Source organism: Thunnus albacares, chromosome 21, assembly GCF_914725855.1.
Source record: "Thunnus albacares chromosome 21, fThuAlb1.1, whole genome shotgun sequence".
Taxonomy (NCBI): domain Eukaryota; kingdom Metazoa; phylum Chordata; class Actinopteri; order Scombriformes; family Scombridae; genus Thunnus; species Thunnus albacares.
The window spans coordinates 21,586,429-21,603,728 of NC_058126.1; the positions used below are offsets into that span (position 1 = coordinate 21,586,429).

Below are 17,300 nucleotides of genomic sequence, written 5' to 3' on the forward strand. Positions count from 1 at the left end.
TATTAATAGGTAGATTATCTCACCATCTTATTATTAGGATGGTCCCCATTACACCGGCAACTTGATGGAGATGATTGCAAAATATATTCTTTGGATAATCATGGGATTAAAGGGTGCATTTGCCATGTCTCTTGGCAACATTATAACAATCTTCTGCCTCTGTCCCTCTCTTATTTCTTTCTTATCAACTGCAGCTCACTCAGTCCAGACATAGACCCTGATGGTTCCTTCCAGAGGGAGGGATTCGGTCGCCAGAGTATGTCAGAAAAACGCACTAAGCAGTATGAGAGTCCCGCTCACCTGGAGATCATCAAGACACGCAAGTCTAAGAGCATGGATCTAGGTAAATGCTATGCTGGTTTCAAACACATGCATGTTGTCAAGAGTGTGTGATTAAAGGATAATTCTAGTTTTTGGTCATTATTCGGTTATGATCTTACTCACCGAGATTGCTGAGATCTTGGAAGAAAATCACTTAAACAACAGGTGAAGAGACATGAGCAGAATTATCCTTTAATTAACCACAACCAAATCCAACTGTAACCTGTGATTCTGTGAAGCATCTGATGTCGCTCACCTTTTACGGCTGTCTGAGTAAAAGCACAATATTGGGGAAATGAAGACAGTCACTTTCAAAACCAGAATACCCACAAACACACACACACACAAACACACACACACACACACACACACACACACACACATAGACCTTTGAGTCCTGTCCAGCCACCACCTCTCCTCTTTTGGCCTCTATCTCCCATGGCCCTGTGTCCAGTGGAGCATGGCTAAAACACAAGAAGCAAAAGCACAATGGCCTCTTTAGTGACTGTCTTTGAATGGGAAGGTTGTGAGACGCATGCATGCCCATACACACATGCACAAGCATGCGCCCAAACACACAGACTGTATCAAGGGAAGAAGATGGTGTGAATTCAGAGCCTCTCCCACTGAGGCTGAAGCAGACGCTGCCTTCTCTCGGATCACTGGCTAATCATAACAGATAACAGCCAACGCTACACAGAGCCCAGAGACCTGTAGAAATCTTTCACTCTCCCACAGACTAATGCAGGTCCGGGCCACTGCATTCAGCTCTGTGGGGTCCACCTTCCCTGGATTAGCCCTACCCTTTGCCAGCCCTCAAAACTTTTCCACAAAGTGAACCGCACATAAACTTTCAGCAGAAAGTGCTGCTTAGGAGAAAGATGATAGTTAGTCATAGGATATGTTTCACTGAGCAATTAGTTGATCTTTTCCATTATGTTCTTAGTGTCAATTGAAAATATAATTGGATATTACTGGACAGGAAGTGGGTAGAATGGACAGGAAGCTGAGATAGCTCATTGTTGCAAATGCACATTTTATCAATGAGTTAAATCAAAAAAGCTTCTTAATTGTTCAAAAGTGGTGTCAGCGTTTACTTGTGAATTTGATTAGTTCTAAAAAACAACAGTGTTTGTCTTTACTAAAAAGACTAGTTCATCTGCTCATAAGAGCTTCACTCTTGGAATAACCAGTGTTATTGATGTTCTCACTATTATTGCTCTATTATTTCTAAGTTCTATTTCTGAAGATAACTGTGTGTGTGCGTGCGTGCGTGCGTGTGTGTGTGTGTTATTCAATGTAATTCAAAATCACATTCCCCTCCACTACTGGCAGGGCTCGATTGAGTTTGAGAAATACCCTGCTGACAGAAATCCTTGCCAATACAAAATCATAATCCATCAGTGAGAAAATCACGGCGTTCAGATGGTGCAGGGAAATAACTAACTTGTTCCTCTCATATAATATCTAGTAACTGACGTGAGCTCCCAGAGGAGAAATGTTTCAGTCAATACGTGGAGCACAAACTCTAGAGTCTGTGTTCAAAATGAAAGCTACATTGGCTACATATCTAATGTCACATTCCAATTATCTGAAAGGCGCATACTGCTATAACATGGTGACTATTTTAATGAAATTATTACATCAAAGCCACACAATGAAAAATGGCCTATGGGTAACGTATAATAGAGTTGAAAATTAAATGAGCTAAAGAAGATAATGCCAGCATTTACCTTTAAGCCTTCTCTTTGGCACACCGTTGGACATTGTGGTTTGTATTGGAAAGTTAGGTGAAGAAGCAGGTGTAAGCATACCTCTCTGCATTTCATTAACACATTAATAAAGCCGCTCTTTGCTTTCATGCTACCCTGACTAAATGCTTAACATGCTCAACAATGCTATCCCCTACAAAGTCTCATTTTATGTTGTCACTAGGTATTTTTGTCCTGCCTTTAAATCGTGCTCCCAAATCACATCAGCAGATGGATTTCATGACTTTGAAGCCCATCATTGTTGAAATATGCTAAACTGGTCAGACACCCCGTGGTTCAATCCCATTTAGATGGGGAACAAGATTGAGTGAGGTAAGAAAAGGGAAGAAAGAGACGTGAGGCGCCACAGCTGGCAGTAATATCCTAGCACATTCTCACCACTTTGCCTTGTAAGTCTCATGACTGACAGGCTCTTGCATGGGGTGTAATATCTGCTCCACTTAGATCACATTCTCAAACTACTCAGTATCTGTCCTGCACTTTCCGGTTCTGTCTCTTTCTGCTTTGCATGTGCACGATAACATGGTACAGAAGGCACTAACCACTCACGCTTGTTTATGCTCTTTAACAGTAGCAGATGAGATTAACTGCAGCACAAGAACCGACGGAGGTAAGCAACCATGCCGGGCCCAGCTCAATACACTGTCACCATTATAACAATGGACCATTATGATTGTTCAGCTGGGTCCACGAGTCAATAGAAGAGATTGCAAAAGCAGCCCCCCACTCCTTCTCTATAACCAGCTCATAACCAACCATTATTGGCTGTGTGATCTTGGCACCTTTAGATGCATATGGAGGAGAGTGTTGTTTGAGGTAATTGCAGCATGATCAAAAGAGGGTTTTCATATTGCTGAGGGAGTTGCATGGCGTTGAATAGAGACTTGGCAATTAATATGGGAAACTGTGCCATTTTGCTCGTTCTGCAGTGCAAATGATTGAAGAAAACACTCATTACTCCAGGAGGTGTGGAGGGCTGGAGGGAACTAGGCAATGGAGTGGCATTTGCAATAGAGAGACGTTCATTGCCAGTTGGCCTCTCCAGCTCGTTGCAATTGATCCATCATAGTGAGGCTGTTTTGAGCTCTGGTTGGAGCATGTTGGGGTGAATTCACTCCAGTCAATTAACACCGAATAAGCTGGTCACTGGGTCATAAGGGGATATTTTTGAGTGATTTCTGTGAGCAGTAATTGGAAACTAACAATTTAAAAGAACGTGCGCCCATAGCAGGTATTTGACATTATATATTACAACTTTTTGCATAGTTCATGTTCTACACATTAAACAAGACAGGAACTGTAGGCGGCACAATGAGATTGATGAACATGGCGGCTTTCCTAGTCACTGATAGACGAGCTGCGGTAAAAGAGAGACTATCAGATGACTTCAAGCTTACCATTATTGGGAGTTGCCATTCTTGCCAAGTCAGTTGCTGATCCAGTGGTTGCCAGGCTTGACATAAGAGGAGCATGCCTACCCAAATTATTATCATAGCTAGTAGAGTGAGTAGGCTGACACGGAGAGAGACAAACATTAAAAACATTATTTTATTGGGTTGAGTAAAGCAGTCACAGCAAGGTATCCAGCATCCTTGATTGAGATATTAACCCTAAGTCTGGTTAATGATGATTCCTTTTTGACACATGTTCTGCGTACGGAGGACGTCCTCTGTCTGGGCTAATGATCCACAGAGACATAGGAGCCCGGCCGACCCATGGAAGCCTCACTTCCATTGGGATACCTGGACATGGCCTTCCCCCGGCCACCTTGGAGGCTATTTTTAACATAATTACCCTTTTACCGCCCTGCTTAAAGCCCTAGCTCGCTGAATAAATTATGTGTAATGGAGCCCCTGTCTGTACACAGATCTTTACATGCAAGAGCCCACGGTGAATAATGGCTGGGGAGCATAGTTTTAGCTGCTCTAATTATACTATGGGCTCCTGTTCCTGTAATAACCACTGCTGATTTATTCATGGAGTTTGCCATACCTCCCCTTTAACGTTTAGTGGCAATGGATCTTCTCCAATTAACTGTCCTTGCCCTTAATCTGGCTAAGGAACACAACACGTTGGCCATTTTTGTCTTTGACCATGACAAAATTTCAGGTGCACTTTCCCCCTATTTGATTTGATTGTCTTTCATGTGTTTCATTTTGATGATTTTCATTTCTCCTCCAGACGTGTGGGGAGTGACAAACTGATGTCTGTATGCAATGGGGGAATTTGTATTTTCATCCCTCTGAATAAGAGGGAGATGAGGAGCAGAGCAGTGAGGCTTCTGTTGTGTGATAGGAATCACATAATAGACTGGCATACAGAGAGCTGTCCGTCAAACTCTCCCAGGAGAGCCGGGGCTGTTTCTGGTGAAAACAAAGGCAGGTTCGAGGCAGCCAGGGTCTATGGGCAAACTCTCTCTCTTTCGCTCGCTCTCCCATTCTCTTTGTCTCTCTGCTCCTCTCAGTCATTCACCACGCTGACTAGAAACAATGGCGAAGAGGATCGTGGTGCGGAATACCGAGCGGGAGGATAATTCCCTGTTTCCGAGTACAGCAGATGTCATGCCTTGAACTGTTGCACATCCTGTGCGGCTCTAACTTGCAATCCCATTGTGTCAAACATGAACCCTGGCTTCTGCATGTCCGCTGTTGGCAGGCTTTATGCATAAGCCTCAAAAAAACCCAAATTTGCATGCCATTTATACTGGCTTGATTGAGTTTTTGCACAAAGTATGAAAAATCACAGCATTTTCCTGCTACACTGTATCTGCGCCTTTGTTTCCTTTTAATGTGTTTTTTCTTTGGCCTGTCCTCTCTTGCCCTTCACGTGATGAGATTACTTCTTTTCATCAAATGAATTTCCATGATTTTTACTTGCATTTTCTTGGTCATATAAGGCTGTTTACTCTTTCCTGACATTAAAATTTGTCATACTAATCAGAAATGGTCCACCTCCTCAGGGGAAGCGAGCAGTAAAATGAATCTTCTATTCCTGACTTAGAGAGCTTTTGACCCCCCCCACCCTCACCCCCCAGACATTTGTAGCACACAGTAAAGTTTCATTTTACTGTCCAAGGCTGCCTGAAGGCGCACATATGAGCTCTTCCAACTAAATGGGATGCAGCATTATAGGATTGGTGTTCATTTATTTTAAATGGTACTTTCAGGATTGAGTCCCGGTTCTCTCGGGATTGGCCACTTTTATTAACATTGACGAAACGGAGAGGGGAAAATGGTGCGTAAAAGACATTACAATACATTTACCAGTCTGGAAACCCAACACACTGACTAACAGCTGACCTTTTAGCCTATTTGACTTCTTTGACACCAGATCTATAGCTGCCATGGATGATAGAGAAGCACTCACACTCTCAGTAAGAGTGCATTGGTAGCAAACGTAGCAGAAAGAGGGATGCCCTTGTGACCCCAAAGATCCTTAGAGTAGCAAGAAAACTTTCAGCTAGTTTGAAATGAAAAGATGACTGAAATAAGGAATCAACACCATTGTTCTGTTCTGTTCCTACGTTTGTCCTCTGTAAGTATCTGTCTAGATGGTGTGTGTTTGAACTGCGAAACCCAGATAGCTGGCTAATCACTAGTGAGCTGCTGCAGGTTTGCTTGGTTAAGGGATCAAGAAGAGAATAGCAAAGGGGTTCAGCCAACAAAAGAGACAAGCTGCCACTGGTAAAATTATGATAACAGTAGCAGCATATATGGATTTCTGCACAGTGCCGCCAGTTTATTCATACCCTTCTTGTGCAAATTTTGTATATTCACATCGCACAGTGTTTCTTCTCCTCCTGCTTTCCTTGCACCAAATGAATTTCAGAGTCCATACAAAGGTAACAAATTGTTTTCTTTCAGTGAAGGGGGTTTATTTTCTTTGCCTAATCTGTGTTTGGCTATGCAGTCCTCCACCTAAAGATCCACTGTGATCACCCAGCAGCAGTGGGACATGCCTCATTTAGGCCACTTTAAACATGTCGGGGTTCTTGTTGATGGTAGCTGACACAGAAGTGTGTGTCTGTGTTTCATCATGTCATGTGTTTGTGTTATTGTGCCTATTGGGGACTCCCTGCATGGAGCACGCATAAAAACCCATACATCCAGTTTTTCCATGTGTGTGTCCAATGCAGTGAGGGTAGAGGCAACATTGTTATTGAAAACCAACAGGAAGAGCTGTAGTAGACGTTTATTTACACCGAGGGAAGCCACAGAGGAAACAGCAGTACATACTCAGTACATGTGGAGGGTCTGTATGGTCTACAGGGAGTCGTAAACACACAATGCTGCTTTGTCCAGACTCCATTGACATGTGCTGTGCCCTCGGAGAGTCAGCGAGGCTGCCAAAGTAATTGAATCAACAGTTTATTCATTATTACTGATAGTTTCCTCAGCAGAAGTTTACATCTAACAAGGCTTCCACTAGCACATATTCAGAAATCCATCTTGTTACGTTTGACAGCACCTTGCCGCACGCTGAATCGTGGCAGAATAAAGGGGACAGAAAATCAACCAGGCTGCTTGTTTACCAACTGGCGGGTAAGGTAAGAGCTACAGGGAACTGACGGACGCTCCCTGACAAAATGAAATACCAATACTTGAGTCGCGGTCCAATTACATACCCTAAACAAACCCCCGGCAAGCATTGGAAAAATAATTACGGCTGTCCGGGGCCTGGCCCAAGTGTTGAACAGGTTGACTGTTCAACATTCAGTGTGCTGTCTACACAGCTGCTCTATCAGTGCTATGTATATCCTTTTAAGGAGATACTTTGATACTATGAGTATGATATATATGACATACTTAGCTATTCAGTTAGCTATTCGCTTCATTACAGCCCTCCATTTGTATCATATGTAAAATTTACATGTTAATTGTATTTGTTTTACATAATGGTTATGCATTGTGCAGAATCCTTCAGTGAAATAACTGCAATGGATGCCATTTGTGTTGTCTCATGAAGACATTATTGTCCAGAAATGATATTGCCAAGCTCATACTGAAGTGTGATTCATGTTTCTATGTGCAGTGCATATGAGGATAATGTATTGGAAAGATTCCATGTGCTAGCTTTGTTCTGCAAGAGGCCTGTGTTGACTGTTTTGGTTTGTTTTCGCCCTCCGGGTTAATCAACATAAGACTGATAACAGAGTCTTTGCCTTCATATTGTGGTATTACCTGCTATCTAACATCTACACATGTGAAGGACTTAGAAACAGAGCAAAAAATGACAGCTGTTAAATGTTGCTTGTGCTAAGATGGGCTTGTGAATACATTGGAATGGTGTTGTAAATGAAGGGACATTAGTTTGTTCAGTCTGCATGCATTCCCTCTTTCATTCTCATTTGAGAAAGTAAAAGAAAAGGGGGAGAGAGGGCCTCCTATGGAAATAGTTTTAGCTTTATAGTCTATTTAAACATTTTGGGAATTTAATATATAAAACCATAACACCATAATCACTCTAGTGCTGTGCTACATTGCTGTCTTTTACAGTGGCCCATTTATATGCATTATGATTCAACCACATAATTTAACTGTACAGACACAAGGACAAAGGTTGAATTATAATTCTCAACAGGAAAATGTCTCAGTAAACTGAGTGAAGATATAATACTCTGTTCTCATTTCACACACTTCATTGGCCAGGCAATGGCATCATTTGTTTTTCATGTTAATTGCCAGACTCACACCTTTCCCTTTGCTTGCCAAGTATGCCACATAACATCATCCCATACGAAACTAGCAAAACGTGAATGATTCATTGACACGCAATGAGCTCTGTGATGACAGGTTTTACGCTGCCTTTGTGGGGGAGTCGTAGTCACACACCATTAGTTAGCTGGCCTTAGTGACACTATTTCCTCACTCCATTCTTCAGAACAAGAGGTCGGACCCTCGCTGGGCCTGAAAAAGTCCAGTTCCCTCGAAAGCCTCCAGACGGCTGTTGCCGAGGTGACACTCAACGGTGAGGTCAACGTCCACAGGCGCTCTCGGATCGTCAGGGGCCGCGGCTGCAATGAGAGTTTCCGAGCTGCAATTGACAAGTCATACGAGAAGCCCGGTGTCACTGCGGCAGAGGAGGAGAACAGCATGGAGACATGTAAGTGCAGAAACATACTGGATAAGCCAGAGGTTTTCAAAGTGGGATGTGGGCCTCCTCAGGGGGGCTCCAAACAGTTTTAGTGGAGGCTCATTGAATAGAAGTGAAAAAATATTACATTAGTTATTACATTAGTTATCAAAAGGAAATCATATAAAAAGGCCTAAATGTGTGTGATTTAGTTAAAGAGACAGTTCAAAGATACGGTAGTTTTGGGTAATTTTACTATTTTTCCCACTTTCCCAGAGTCAGAAACTAATAAATGCCTTCAGACAGACGTTTTATAGATATTTGGTGTAATCTGAAGTATGTCCAACAGCAATATCAGGCTATTTTGGCTCAGTGTTTTGTTGAGTGTCTATGGGATCAAATGACGTAATCATGATCCCATAGGTAGCTTTGTAAACTTTGTGGGGAGGCCCACAGTCTCAGACTTTGAAAACCCCTGGTATAAGCCATTTAAACAGAATTATTGTTTTGCAATAATGTGTACATGATCCACAATGTGCCCAAACATGTGTCATTATATAAGGTACAGTGGAAGACACTGGTATATTATCACTAACTAATTTAGTGTAATGTAATGTAGGCCACCTCAAGCCAACTATTTCCCCAGAGCATTTTCAGAATGGCAAGATTCACCCCCAAGTAAACTAGGTTAGGGATCCCCGCTTGCTAGAGTGATGTGTGTGTATCACAAAGCACACCAGCAATAAGTGTCTAGGTTACACACTCATTAATATTCACACAGTTCATGTTGAGTGCAATTGTTAGAGACTGAGGCAACATGTTTTCCCAGGAGCTTGCATACTCTTAAAGTGCATTGCCATGTTTTTTAACAGACTGCACGCAAGAAAAAAAATGATGGTGTTTATCCACATGAGTCAGGATCCTATTGTATCCATTTTACATGTAATATGTTTTTATTATAGCTTATATGACTGCAAATCAAATACATGTATTTGCTGCGGCCTGTGCCAGTTAGTTTTCGACACATGGCACTATACATCTACATACCAGGATTCCTTTTGTTTGTTTTCCTGTGTACCTAACTGAGACTGAAATCAGAATTACCTTACTTTATTCTAAACTATGAAGACAACCTTAGAAAGTAAAGACATGACACATTCCGTTTGAGTGAATATATCCATTCCTACTTGGTGTTTGATGACAAAAAGACATGCGTTGAGTATAGAGAGACAGCCGTCTTACGTTTTCCGACAGGTAATAACACTGCAACACCACAAGAGTAATTGCTAGATATAAATTTCCATTCACCATTAAAGGATTCCATTAAAAGAGCTGGGAGATATTTGAAAAAGAGGGAATTATTTGCCTGAAACGCTTTGTTCTCATAAGCTCTGTCGGCAAGCCACTAAATACAGTCTTATCTCGGCAAAGAAAAATGGGGAAAGCAACCGATTTCCCCTGCTGCGGTATATTGCATTCTCCCCCATGATATTCAAATAACTCTGTTTTTCAATTTAGATAAAAGCAGCCAGTCTGTGCTCGTCACTGAGGTTAATAGTCAAAGTTGACAGATAAGCCGCTGCCTTCCTCTGCTCCCAGACTTTTATTTACATAAAATAAGAATGTGGCATCACCTAAAGAAAATGTGTCCCCACAAGATATCCTGCTGGGCAAAATGCACTTACCTTTGTGCTACTTTGTGTTGCATCGTTCGAGGAAATGAAAAAGAAAGACGGAAATCTGCACTGTTGGGCAAAAAACCCTTCTTTCATGTGTCGGAATAAGACTGGCAATTGTACTTGTCTGTCATAACCTTAACTGACAGACCAGCTTAAATATCCTCGATTATTAAAGCAGGAAAGTTTCACTAAAGTGACAAAATGTTTCCTGTGGTTGTCTGTCTCTGCAAATTATCTTTCAGTCTCCTGACAATTTCATCAATGGTTCTGCTGTCATTTGAAATTGTTAGACCAGTCTTTTCTTTTCAGCTCTGTTAAATTGCTGTGGATGGCCTCACCTTTTGATGTGCGGTGTTAAAGGCTTTTGTCTGTTTTTTGATAAGAGATGGCACTTTTTTTCTGACTTGCTTTATTTGAAAGATTCAGATTTAAAGGAAGATGATAAATTATAAAAAAGATGCGCTCCCTTTTGTTTGGTCTGTCTTCAATTTCAATATGAGGCCTTTATAAGAATACATGTAAAGAACCTGGCTAAGACAACACATACATGCACATACATGCACTCACACACACACACATATATGACCAGTGCCCTGTGGGAGGCTCTGGATTACAATGTTTACTATGTTATCTGTAGCTTGGCATCATTAAGCAGTAGCAACATTAGCACTCCTGCTAATCTCTATCATTTAAATAGCCAGATACAGCTCACAGCTGCTATTTGCTGCAGTTGCTCATAAGTGACTGATAAGCAGGCAGCAGATTGAGTGATAAAGCTGATACCCATCCAGAACCTGCTCCCAAATTTGTAGAGGTGGAGAGAGGAAAGGGAGGGGTTACGTGCGGCAATGAATTGCATAATTGAGCAGGTTTAATCTGCCGGTTCGCTCTCTATTCCTACCATACAGTGCCTCATGTTGAGATTCCATTTCAGTAATTTCCTCTGAGATAGCAGCTGAAAGAAATAGCTGATAGCTCCACAGATCACAAGAGAAAACAAACCCCACTGTTCATCCTTGAAATGTGAATCCAGCCGCTCCTCCCTCCCGTAGTCTGTTTCATCCCGTATGCCGAAAATCCATCATTGTCTCCCCTCCCTCTCCTTCCCCGACGATAAGCGCTTTTCTCTCCTCCATCAAACACATAACTTAGACGACATTGCGCAAGACTGTAATAAGTTGTAATCTGAAGGACATCTACCTCACGCCTCAGAGCGAGAGATATAGCATAGACAGGAGCTATGCCGATTGCAGAGCACACCACATTTGCAATTAAGATCCCTGGGAGCCTTTTTCAAGATTATTTAAATGTATAATTACTGACAGATTAATTACATTTTGCACATCAGTTCTGATTAGATGTGATGGAAACTTTGAGTTTAATCAACCCTACATCACCTAAGGAGTTTGGTTTCAATTTGATGTCTGGGTTGAAATGAGTTCAGACGTAAATTAAGAACCAGATTCATATGACTATCATTAGAGCTTCCACTATTTGGTCACATCATTTTTATATGAAAGAAGGAGAAAAAGAGAAAAAAGATGGTTCACTTGTGAGCTGTGTGAAATGTACACATTTGAAATAACTTCAGGCTTCCAGCTAAGTGAAAATATGTTCAACTGAACACTATTCTCAAAGGGTGTACAATATAAATATATTCTGCTCTAATGAGGCGGATGAATTCAGTGTGTTTTGTTCAAAGCTGCTATACCTTGTGGGACACAGATTTTCCATTAATGGTTCATCTGATGTTACCAGAAGAAAGACGTAAGGCTTTGTTACTACTAAAAAAAAGAAAAAGACAAAAAAAAGTTGTTTTTGTGTGCTGATTTCAAATAAGCTTCTGTGATCTACAGGGAGTCAAGTGGAAGTTGAAGTTTTTGTCTTTATTGACTTACATTTTATTTTTCTGTCTATCCCTGTGTTTGTGTGAGTGCACTATTCTGTCTCCTTCTCAGTATCTATATTTAACACCTTCTCCTCCCCCTTTATCCCCCCCCCCCAATCACTTCTTTCCAGTGGACGAGGACACAGAGGGAAGTTCCCGATCAGGTCGGGAGTCGATGTCCACCAGCGGTGACCTCATTGTGGGCCCCGGGCTGAACGGCAACCTCTCCAAAGACGACAGAGGGAAAGATCGGGATAAGACCGGGGGGAAGGAAAAGAAGAAACCTGAAAGGGATAAAGAGAAGGAGAAAGACAAGGACAAGAACAAAGCCAAGAAAGGCGTGCTGAAGGGCCTGGGCGAGATTCTCAGGTAGGAACAAGACAGAGATTAGCTCAAACTCCTAAACAACTCCCTTCTGTGTAGCCTCAAGTGCTAATCGCTGTCTGCTTTATTTAATTCCACTGAACACGTTCTCCACAGGATCATACAGAATTTGAATGCGTTCTCTGGATGTTGCCAGTGCTAATCAGGGACCCCTCTCCTTGAACCCTGTGAGATGGAGGGGGTGGGTGTAGCGGAGGGGGAGGGGGGGTTATCGACCTCAAGGGCCTCTAGCACTTTTGAGCCAGATTATTTTTAATAAGGGCAACATGTTTTATTCATAATCCCATGTGCACGCTCCTCCTATCCAAACACGCTCAGCATTTGTTAACCAGCGGACAATGTTGAGGACCCATACGGGTGCTAATGTGTTGCTGTGATTTGGTTCTGGGGATGAAAGACCATTGGAGATGATAAAATGGACTGCAGATTGGAATGTTGACTACAGATCGTATTCTCAGCAGCTGTAGAAAAATTTTAGAGGCAGACTACCTCGGGAGTCCGGGAGAGGTGTTATGATCCTGCTCTCAACAGCCTTTAAATATTCATCATTTCAGAAAACACATATTCACAAGCAAAAGCTTTCATTTCAATGATTTCATTTGAGGATACGCCTTTCATTTAATAATACACACCTGCTAAAGGTCTAAAACATTGTGTTATCACCTCATATACTAAAGGAAGTTGGAGGCAAATTCAAACCAGACACCTCTGCAGGCAATATTTCTGGTTGTTAGGTTTGTCTTACAGCCTGGAAAATAATTCAACTGCCACTGTGGACTAATGGACAAAAACATAAGTTCTTTACCCTGGGTAGGGTTACTTTGGACCGTTGTGCATATAGACAATAGCAGGAGAAACATGCAAAGAAACTCCAGATGAAAATAAACATCCTGCAGGTATCCATTCAGTATCTTTTCCACAAGGAAAATTAGTGGGGGAGTCACATTATTTCAGTTCCGTGCACATTTGAATATGGCATAAATTAACGATGGAGGCGGTGCGAGCCGTTATCGTGCCGTAAGTTGTTTTCATGTGGATTAGTTTAATGGGATTAGTTAGCGTATCGCAGCACACGGCTCGGTAATGAACAATAAAGACGACAAGTGTGTTTCGAGGTCACGATTGAGGAATGTGAGGAGCTTATCTTCTATTATTTTCACTTTTGTGGGTTTTTTTTTTTGGTTTTTTTTGTTTTTTTAACTCAACTGTCACTGCATCCTGTGGTGTAAATGCATAATGACTCATACAGGCTCACATTCTGTCACACACCAGGCAACATGAGCACATATGTGGAAATGCACATGTGTTCACAGGGGTGCACACAGAGAAGTGTGCTGAATTAGTTGATGAAAGCTGGAATTTGAGCCACAGGTTTGACTCTCCGTGACATGCAATCAGTGCCGTTGGCAAACCTTTTTGAGAGGCTGCGTGCTCGCCCCGATAGGTGACTGCTGGGTGATTTTAGCAGTGCACGTGAGCCCTCGGCATGCCCTCCTCAGCCTCATCATCGTTCTTCATTATCTTTGAGTGCCACCGCCACTTAAGAGTTGGCACGCGGCAGGCCTCGCTGACAATCCCCCCTGCTCCATGCATTTAACGCCAGGCCATGTGCCTCCTGAATGCAAAGAGGCAGCCTCCTGAACCAGCGTGTCTCTCCAACTCTCAAGCTTTGTCTTCCCATCTTTCTGCTACACGTACTCCTTGTTGATACCTCAAACAATTTTCTACTTAAAGCTGTGACAGCTTTCACACCCACACGTCTACACTGTCCTCTTCTATTCTCTCCCCATTCTCTCACAATCCACTTAACAGGTTTAGAAAGTTAGAGATGGCAAGGAACTGAGGTGAGAAAGAATGCATCCCACTGGATACAATAACAAACTTTTTTTTTAGTGAACAACAAAATGGAGTGATATGAAATGCCTAGCGGTCAAAAGGGAGGAGAGGGAACGCAAGTGAAAGATCTGTCATGTGTCTCATTTTTAGCGATTCTAGCAAAAGTTTTGACAGTGATTTCAAAATAGAGAAGTCTTCCTGTGCATGACAAAAGGTTTGGCTGACAGTAACTCAACGCTCTCAGGCTTACGGATCACGCATAGAATTTACATTAGCAAGTATCACATGTGAGCGTTTCACCATTGCATCAAAAACATCAAAAAGACATCCTGATTGGGTTAATCCTTTGTAATGCTTGTCTCCGTGGTTTTCATTTGCATAAAATGGACAAGCTCTCACTTTCTCCTGCATTTCTCACACAGGCATGTCTTACACGCACGTTCTCCCTCTAAGGAGATTTCAAGGAGTTTGCAGGGCGCTGCAATTTGAGCTCATTTGCATGCAGGCCTTTGGACGGCCTGATGAACGTTGTAGCGCACGTCCGCTTAATGGACAGCCTGATTGGGAGTGCATTAACATCAGAGCCAGGGGAAAGGAGGATGGCCTAATATAGGGAGAGAGAGGGAGGGTAGAGGGAGAGACTGTGAGATAAATACTGTGAGTGCAAGAATGACTGAAAGTGTGCGAGTGCGTGATGGAAAGAAAATTGACTGCCTAAAGCCCAAAGCAAAGAAACTGCAGTGCAGAGCCCCGGCTTCCCTGCCTCTCTGGATTCATACTGTACTGCTTATACGATGGCAGACTGCCTGGTATACAGTCCCGTACCATCCAGTAATGAATAGCTCATAATCTTGTGAATGGATAGCAATGTGCATGCATGCATAGGATAAAAATCCAGCCCTAGGCAGCCTGGCATCAATGTTATTTCAAGGATGTCTGTTGCACGCATGTATCCCTGTGTCCATGTCTGCATCTGCAGGGCGATGCATTATCCCCCAAACCATTGGACGTAATTATTCATGTCCTTTCTAGTGGATAACATGTGATCATTACTTTCCGATCATATCAGGTTTGTTTGGATGTTGGAAGGTTTGCCCTGGGCCCTGTTAGCATGCTAGCAGACAATGCTGTCTCGGCCTGGCCTGCAAGACTCCCTTCAACATGCCTAATGAGGTGTTGTTTATCTGCTCTGTGACTGACTGACCTCCTCCATCAAATCCCCATCTCCATCCTCTGATGTGTCTATATGTGTGTGAGCTTGTTGTGCAGATGCACATGCAAAAAAATACCCATCCTGAGTCATTTATAATAAGTAAGAGTGTTCAATTGTTAAAACACAGTGGATACTGTAATACATTTTTAAATGGGTTAATTAGACTTTTAGATGGGTATTTTTGCAGTGTCTGCATATGTATTTTCTTTATGGATGTTCTGTATGTTTTTGTGTGTATGTAATGATTTTGTACAGTTAGTGTGTGTGTGTGTTTGATTAAGCTTTGGAAATGCATAATACTGCAGGAAAAGTAGCATGAAGGAGACAAGTGGGAGGAGGCTGCAAAATTGGAAGGCAGGGGATGGGACAGGGGAATGGGGGGCCAGAGAGGTGGGGGGTGGATTGGGCGAGGGTGGAGGGAGAGCGTGTGCACTGGAGTGAACTGGGGCACCAAGAGAGAGTGGGAAAGGAGGATGAAAAGGAAAGGGAGAGGGGGAATGAGAAAAGAAGGGAGCTTTTCACAGCGGCAGTCACGGCATCGTGTCTGCCTGGAGGGAGGATTGAGGATCTCTGGCGATTTTTAGTGTGTGTGTGTGTGTGTGTTAGCATGAGTGCGCATTTTGAAGATACATGTAAATTTGTGTGCGTATAGATGAAAAGACAGTGTTAATGGGTTCTGGCATCACCCTCACCCATTCTCCCCAGTGTGTCCTCACCCACGCACATACACTCACCCCCCCCCCCCCCCCCCTCCTTACCCCCCACTCCCACTCTCCCCACCAATCTGATAAGTGGCATGCCTCACACCGAGAGCCATCAGCCAACACTGAAGCTCAGTGTGACAGCCGGGCGCCCCCACCCTCCACCTCCCCTTCCTCCTCGCCCTCCATCACCCTGGGGACCTCGTCTGCCTGCTCCTCCCCGCAGATGCAGCCCCACTCAAGGCTACACGGAGGGATGCGGGAGAGAGGGGTGTGGAGTGGGAAGGAAAGCAGTGAGAGCCGGAGTAGAGGGATGCTTTCTATCCTTCAATCTTTATTATTCTTAGGCAGTGTGGAAGCATGCTGGGAGCGCTGGAGTGTGGGGGGTTTGGCACGAGTGTGTGTTTGCATGCATGCGTGAGTATGCCTAGAATATGGATACAATGCTACGAAAGCACGATTACCTCATGTGTAGCATGAGAGTAGGTAGTTAGCGTGTTCCTGAGCCACTCCGTGTCTTGGTACCATATGATTCTTTCTGCTCGTGTGGGTGTGAACAGCTGATGGCGGGTAAGCCAGTTTGATCATTAGTATACCGACATGACGCGCATTAGCCTGGCTTTTTATACACACACATGGCCAAGAGCATGCCTGATGGATCAACATATGACTTTCCCTCCATAATGTTCATTCCCGTCCACCTTCCCCAAGACACACACACACATGCTCACATATGCTTGTAGTATTATGCCACAGTTGATTTGGAGACAGCAATTAGCCGCCTCCACATGTGGGCGCTGACATCTGCTGAATGTAATCTGAGAGAAAATGATAATTGTCCTTCTTTTGCTCTGCCTCACTCATCATAATGTCTGTGCTGAGGTAGTAAGGGCAAGCGCAGGGCACGGCATCAAGCTGGAGCCTGTATGTGAGAATGAGTGGCAGCTGGGGTGAAGTGAAGAGTGTGAGTAATGTAACAGAAGATAATTACATGAAAAAAAGAATGTAACATGGTGATGTAAAAATAAACATCAGCTCACCGGGTGGTCAGTGATTGGGGAAATCGCTTTTCTAGTCTCCGTATGGGCAAGGTGTCACTCCCTTGTAGCGCCTGTTAGCAGAAAAGTGACTTCCTGTCAGGTCCAGGGGTACTTTTATGCTGCTGACCCTGACCTTCCACCTCCCTGTGGAGAGGGCTAAAACACAGTGAGCCACAAATTTCCCCTGTCATGTATAAATATTTCAGAGGGAACTCAATAGTGAACCTTGGTAGCTTTGCCAAGTGCAAAGTCAAGTCTAGTCAATTTTATTTGTATAGCCCAATATCACAAATCACAAATTTGCCTCAGGGCGCTTTACAGTCTGTACAGCAATACAACATCCCCTGTGCTTAGACCCTCGATTCGAATAAGGAAAGACTCTTTTAATGAACCT

At 43.1% G+C, this 17,300-nt stretch overlaps 1 protein-coding gene across 8 annotated transcripts in view; it reads left to right on the forward strand.

The window, feature by feature from the left end:
- The window catches only part of LOC122972572 (partitioning defective 3 homolog), a 356,531-nt gene that overhangs the window by 238,328 nt on the left and 100,903 nt on the right, over positions 1–17,300 (forward strand). For 6 of the 8 annotated variants that reach the window (XM_044339771.1, XM_044339764.1, XM_044339768.1 and 3 more), the window contains exons 17-20: positions 195–343; positions 2,665–2,703; positions 7,974–8,195; positions 11,864–12,101. In XM_044339771.1, coding sequence (XP_044195706.1) covers positions 195–343; positions 2,665–2,703; positions 7,974–8,195; positions 11,864–12,101 — 648 coding nt within the window. The remainder of the gene's footprint in view (positions 1–194; positions 344–2,664; positions 2,704–7,973; positions 8,196–11,863; positions 12,102–17,300) is intronic. The other 2 variants (XM_044339767.1, XM_044339770.1) reach the window with 2 other exon arrangements.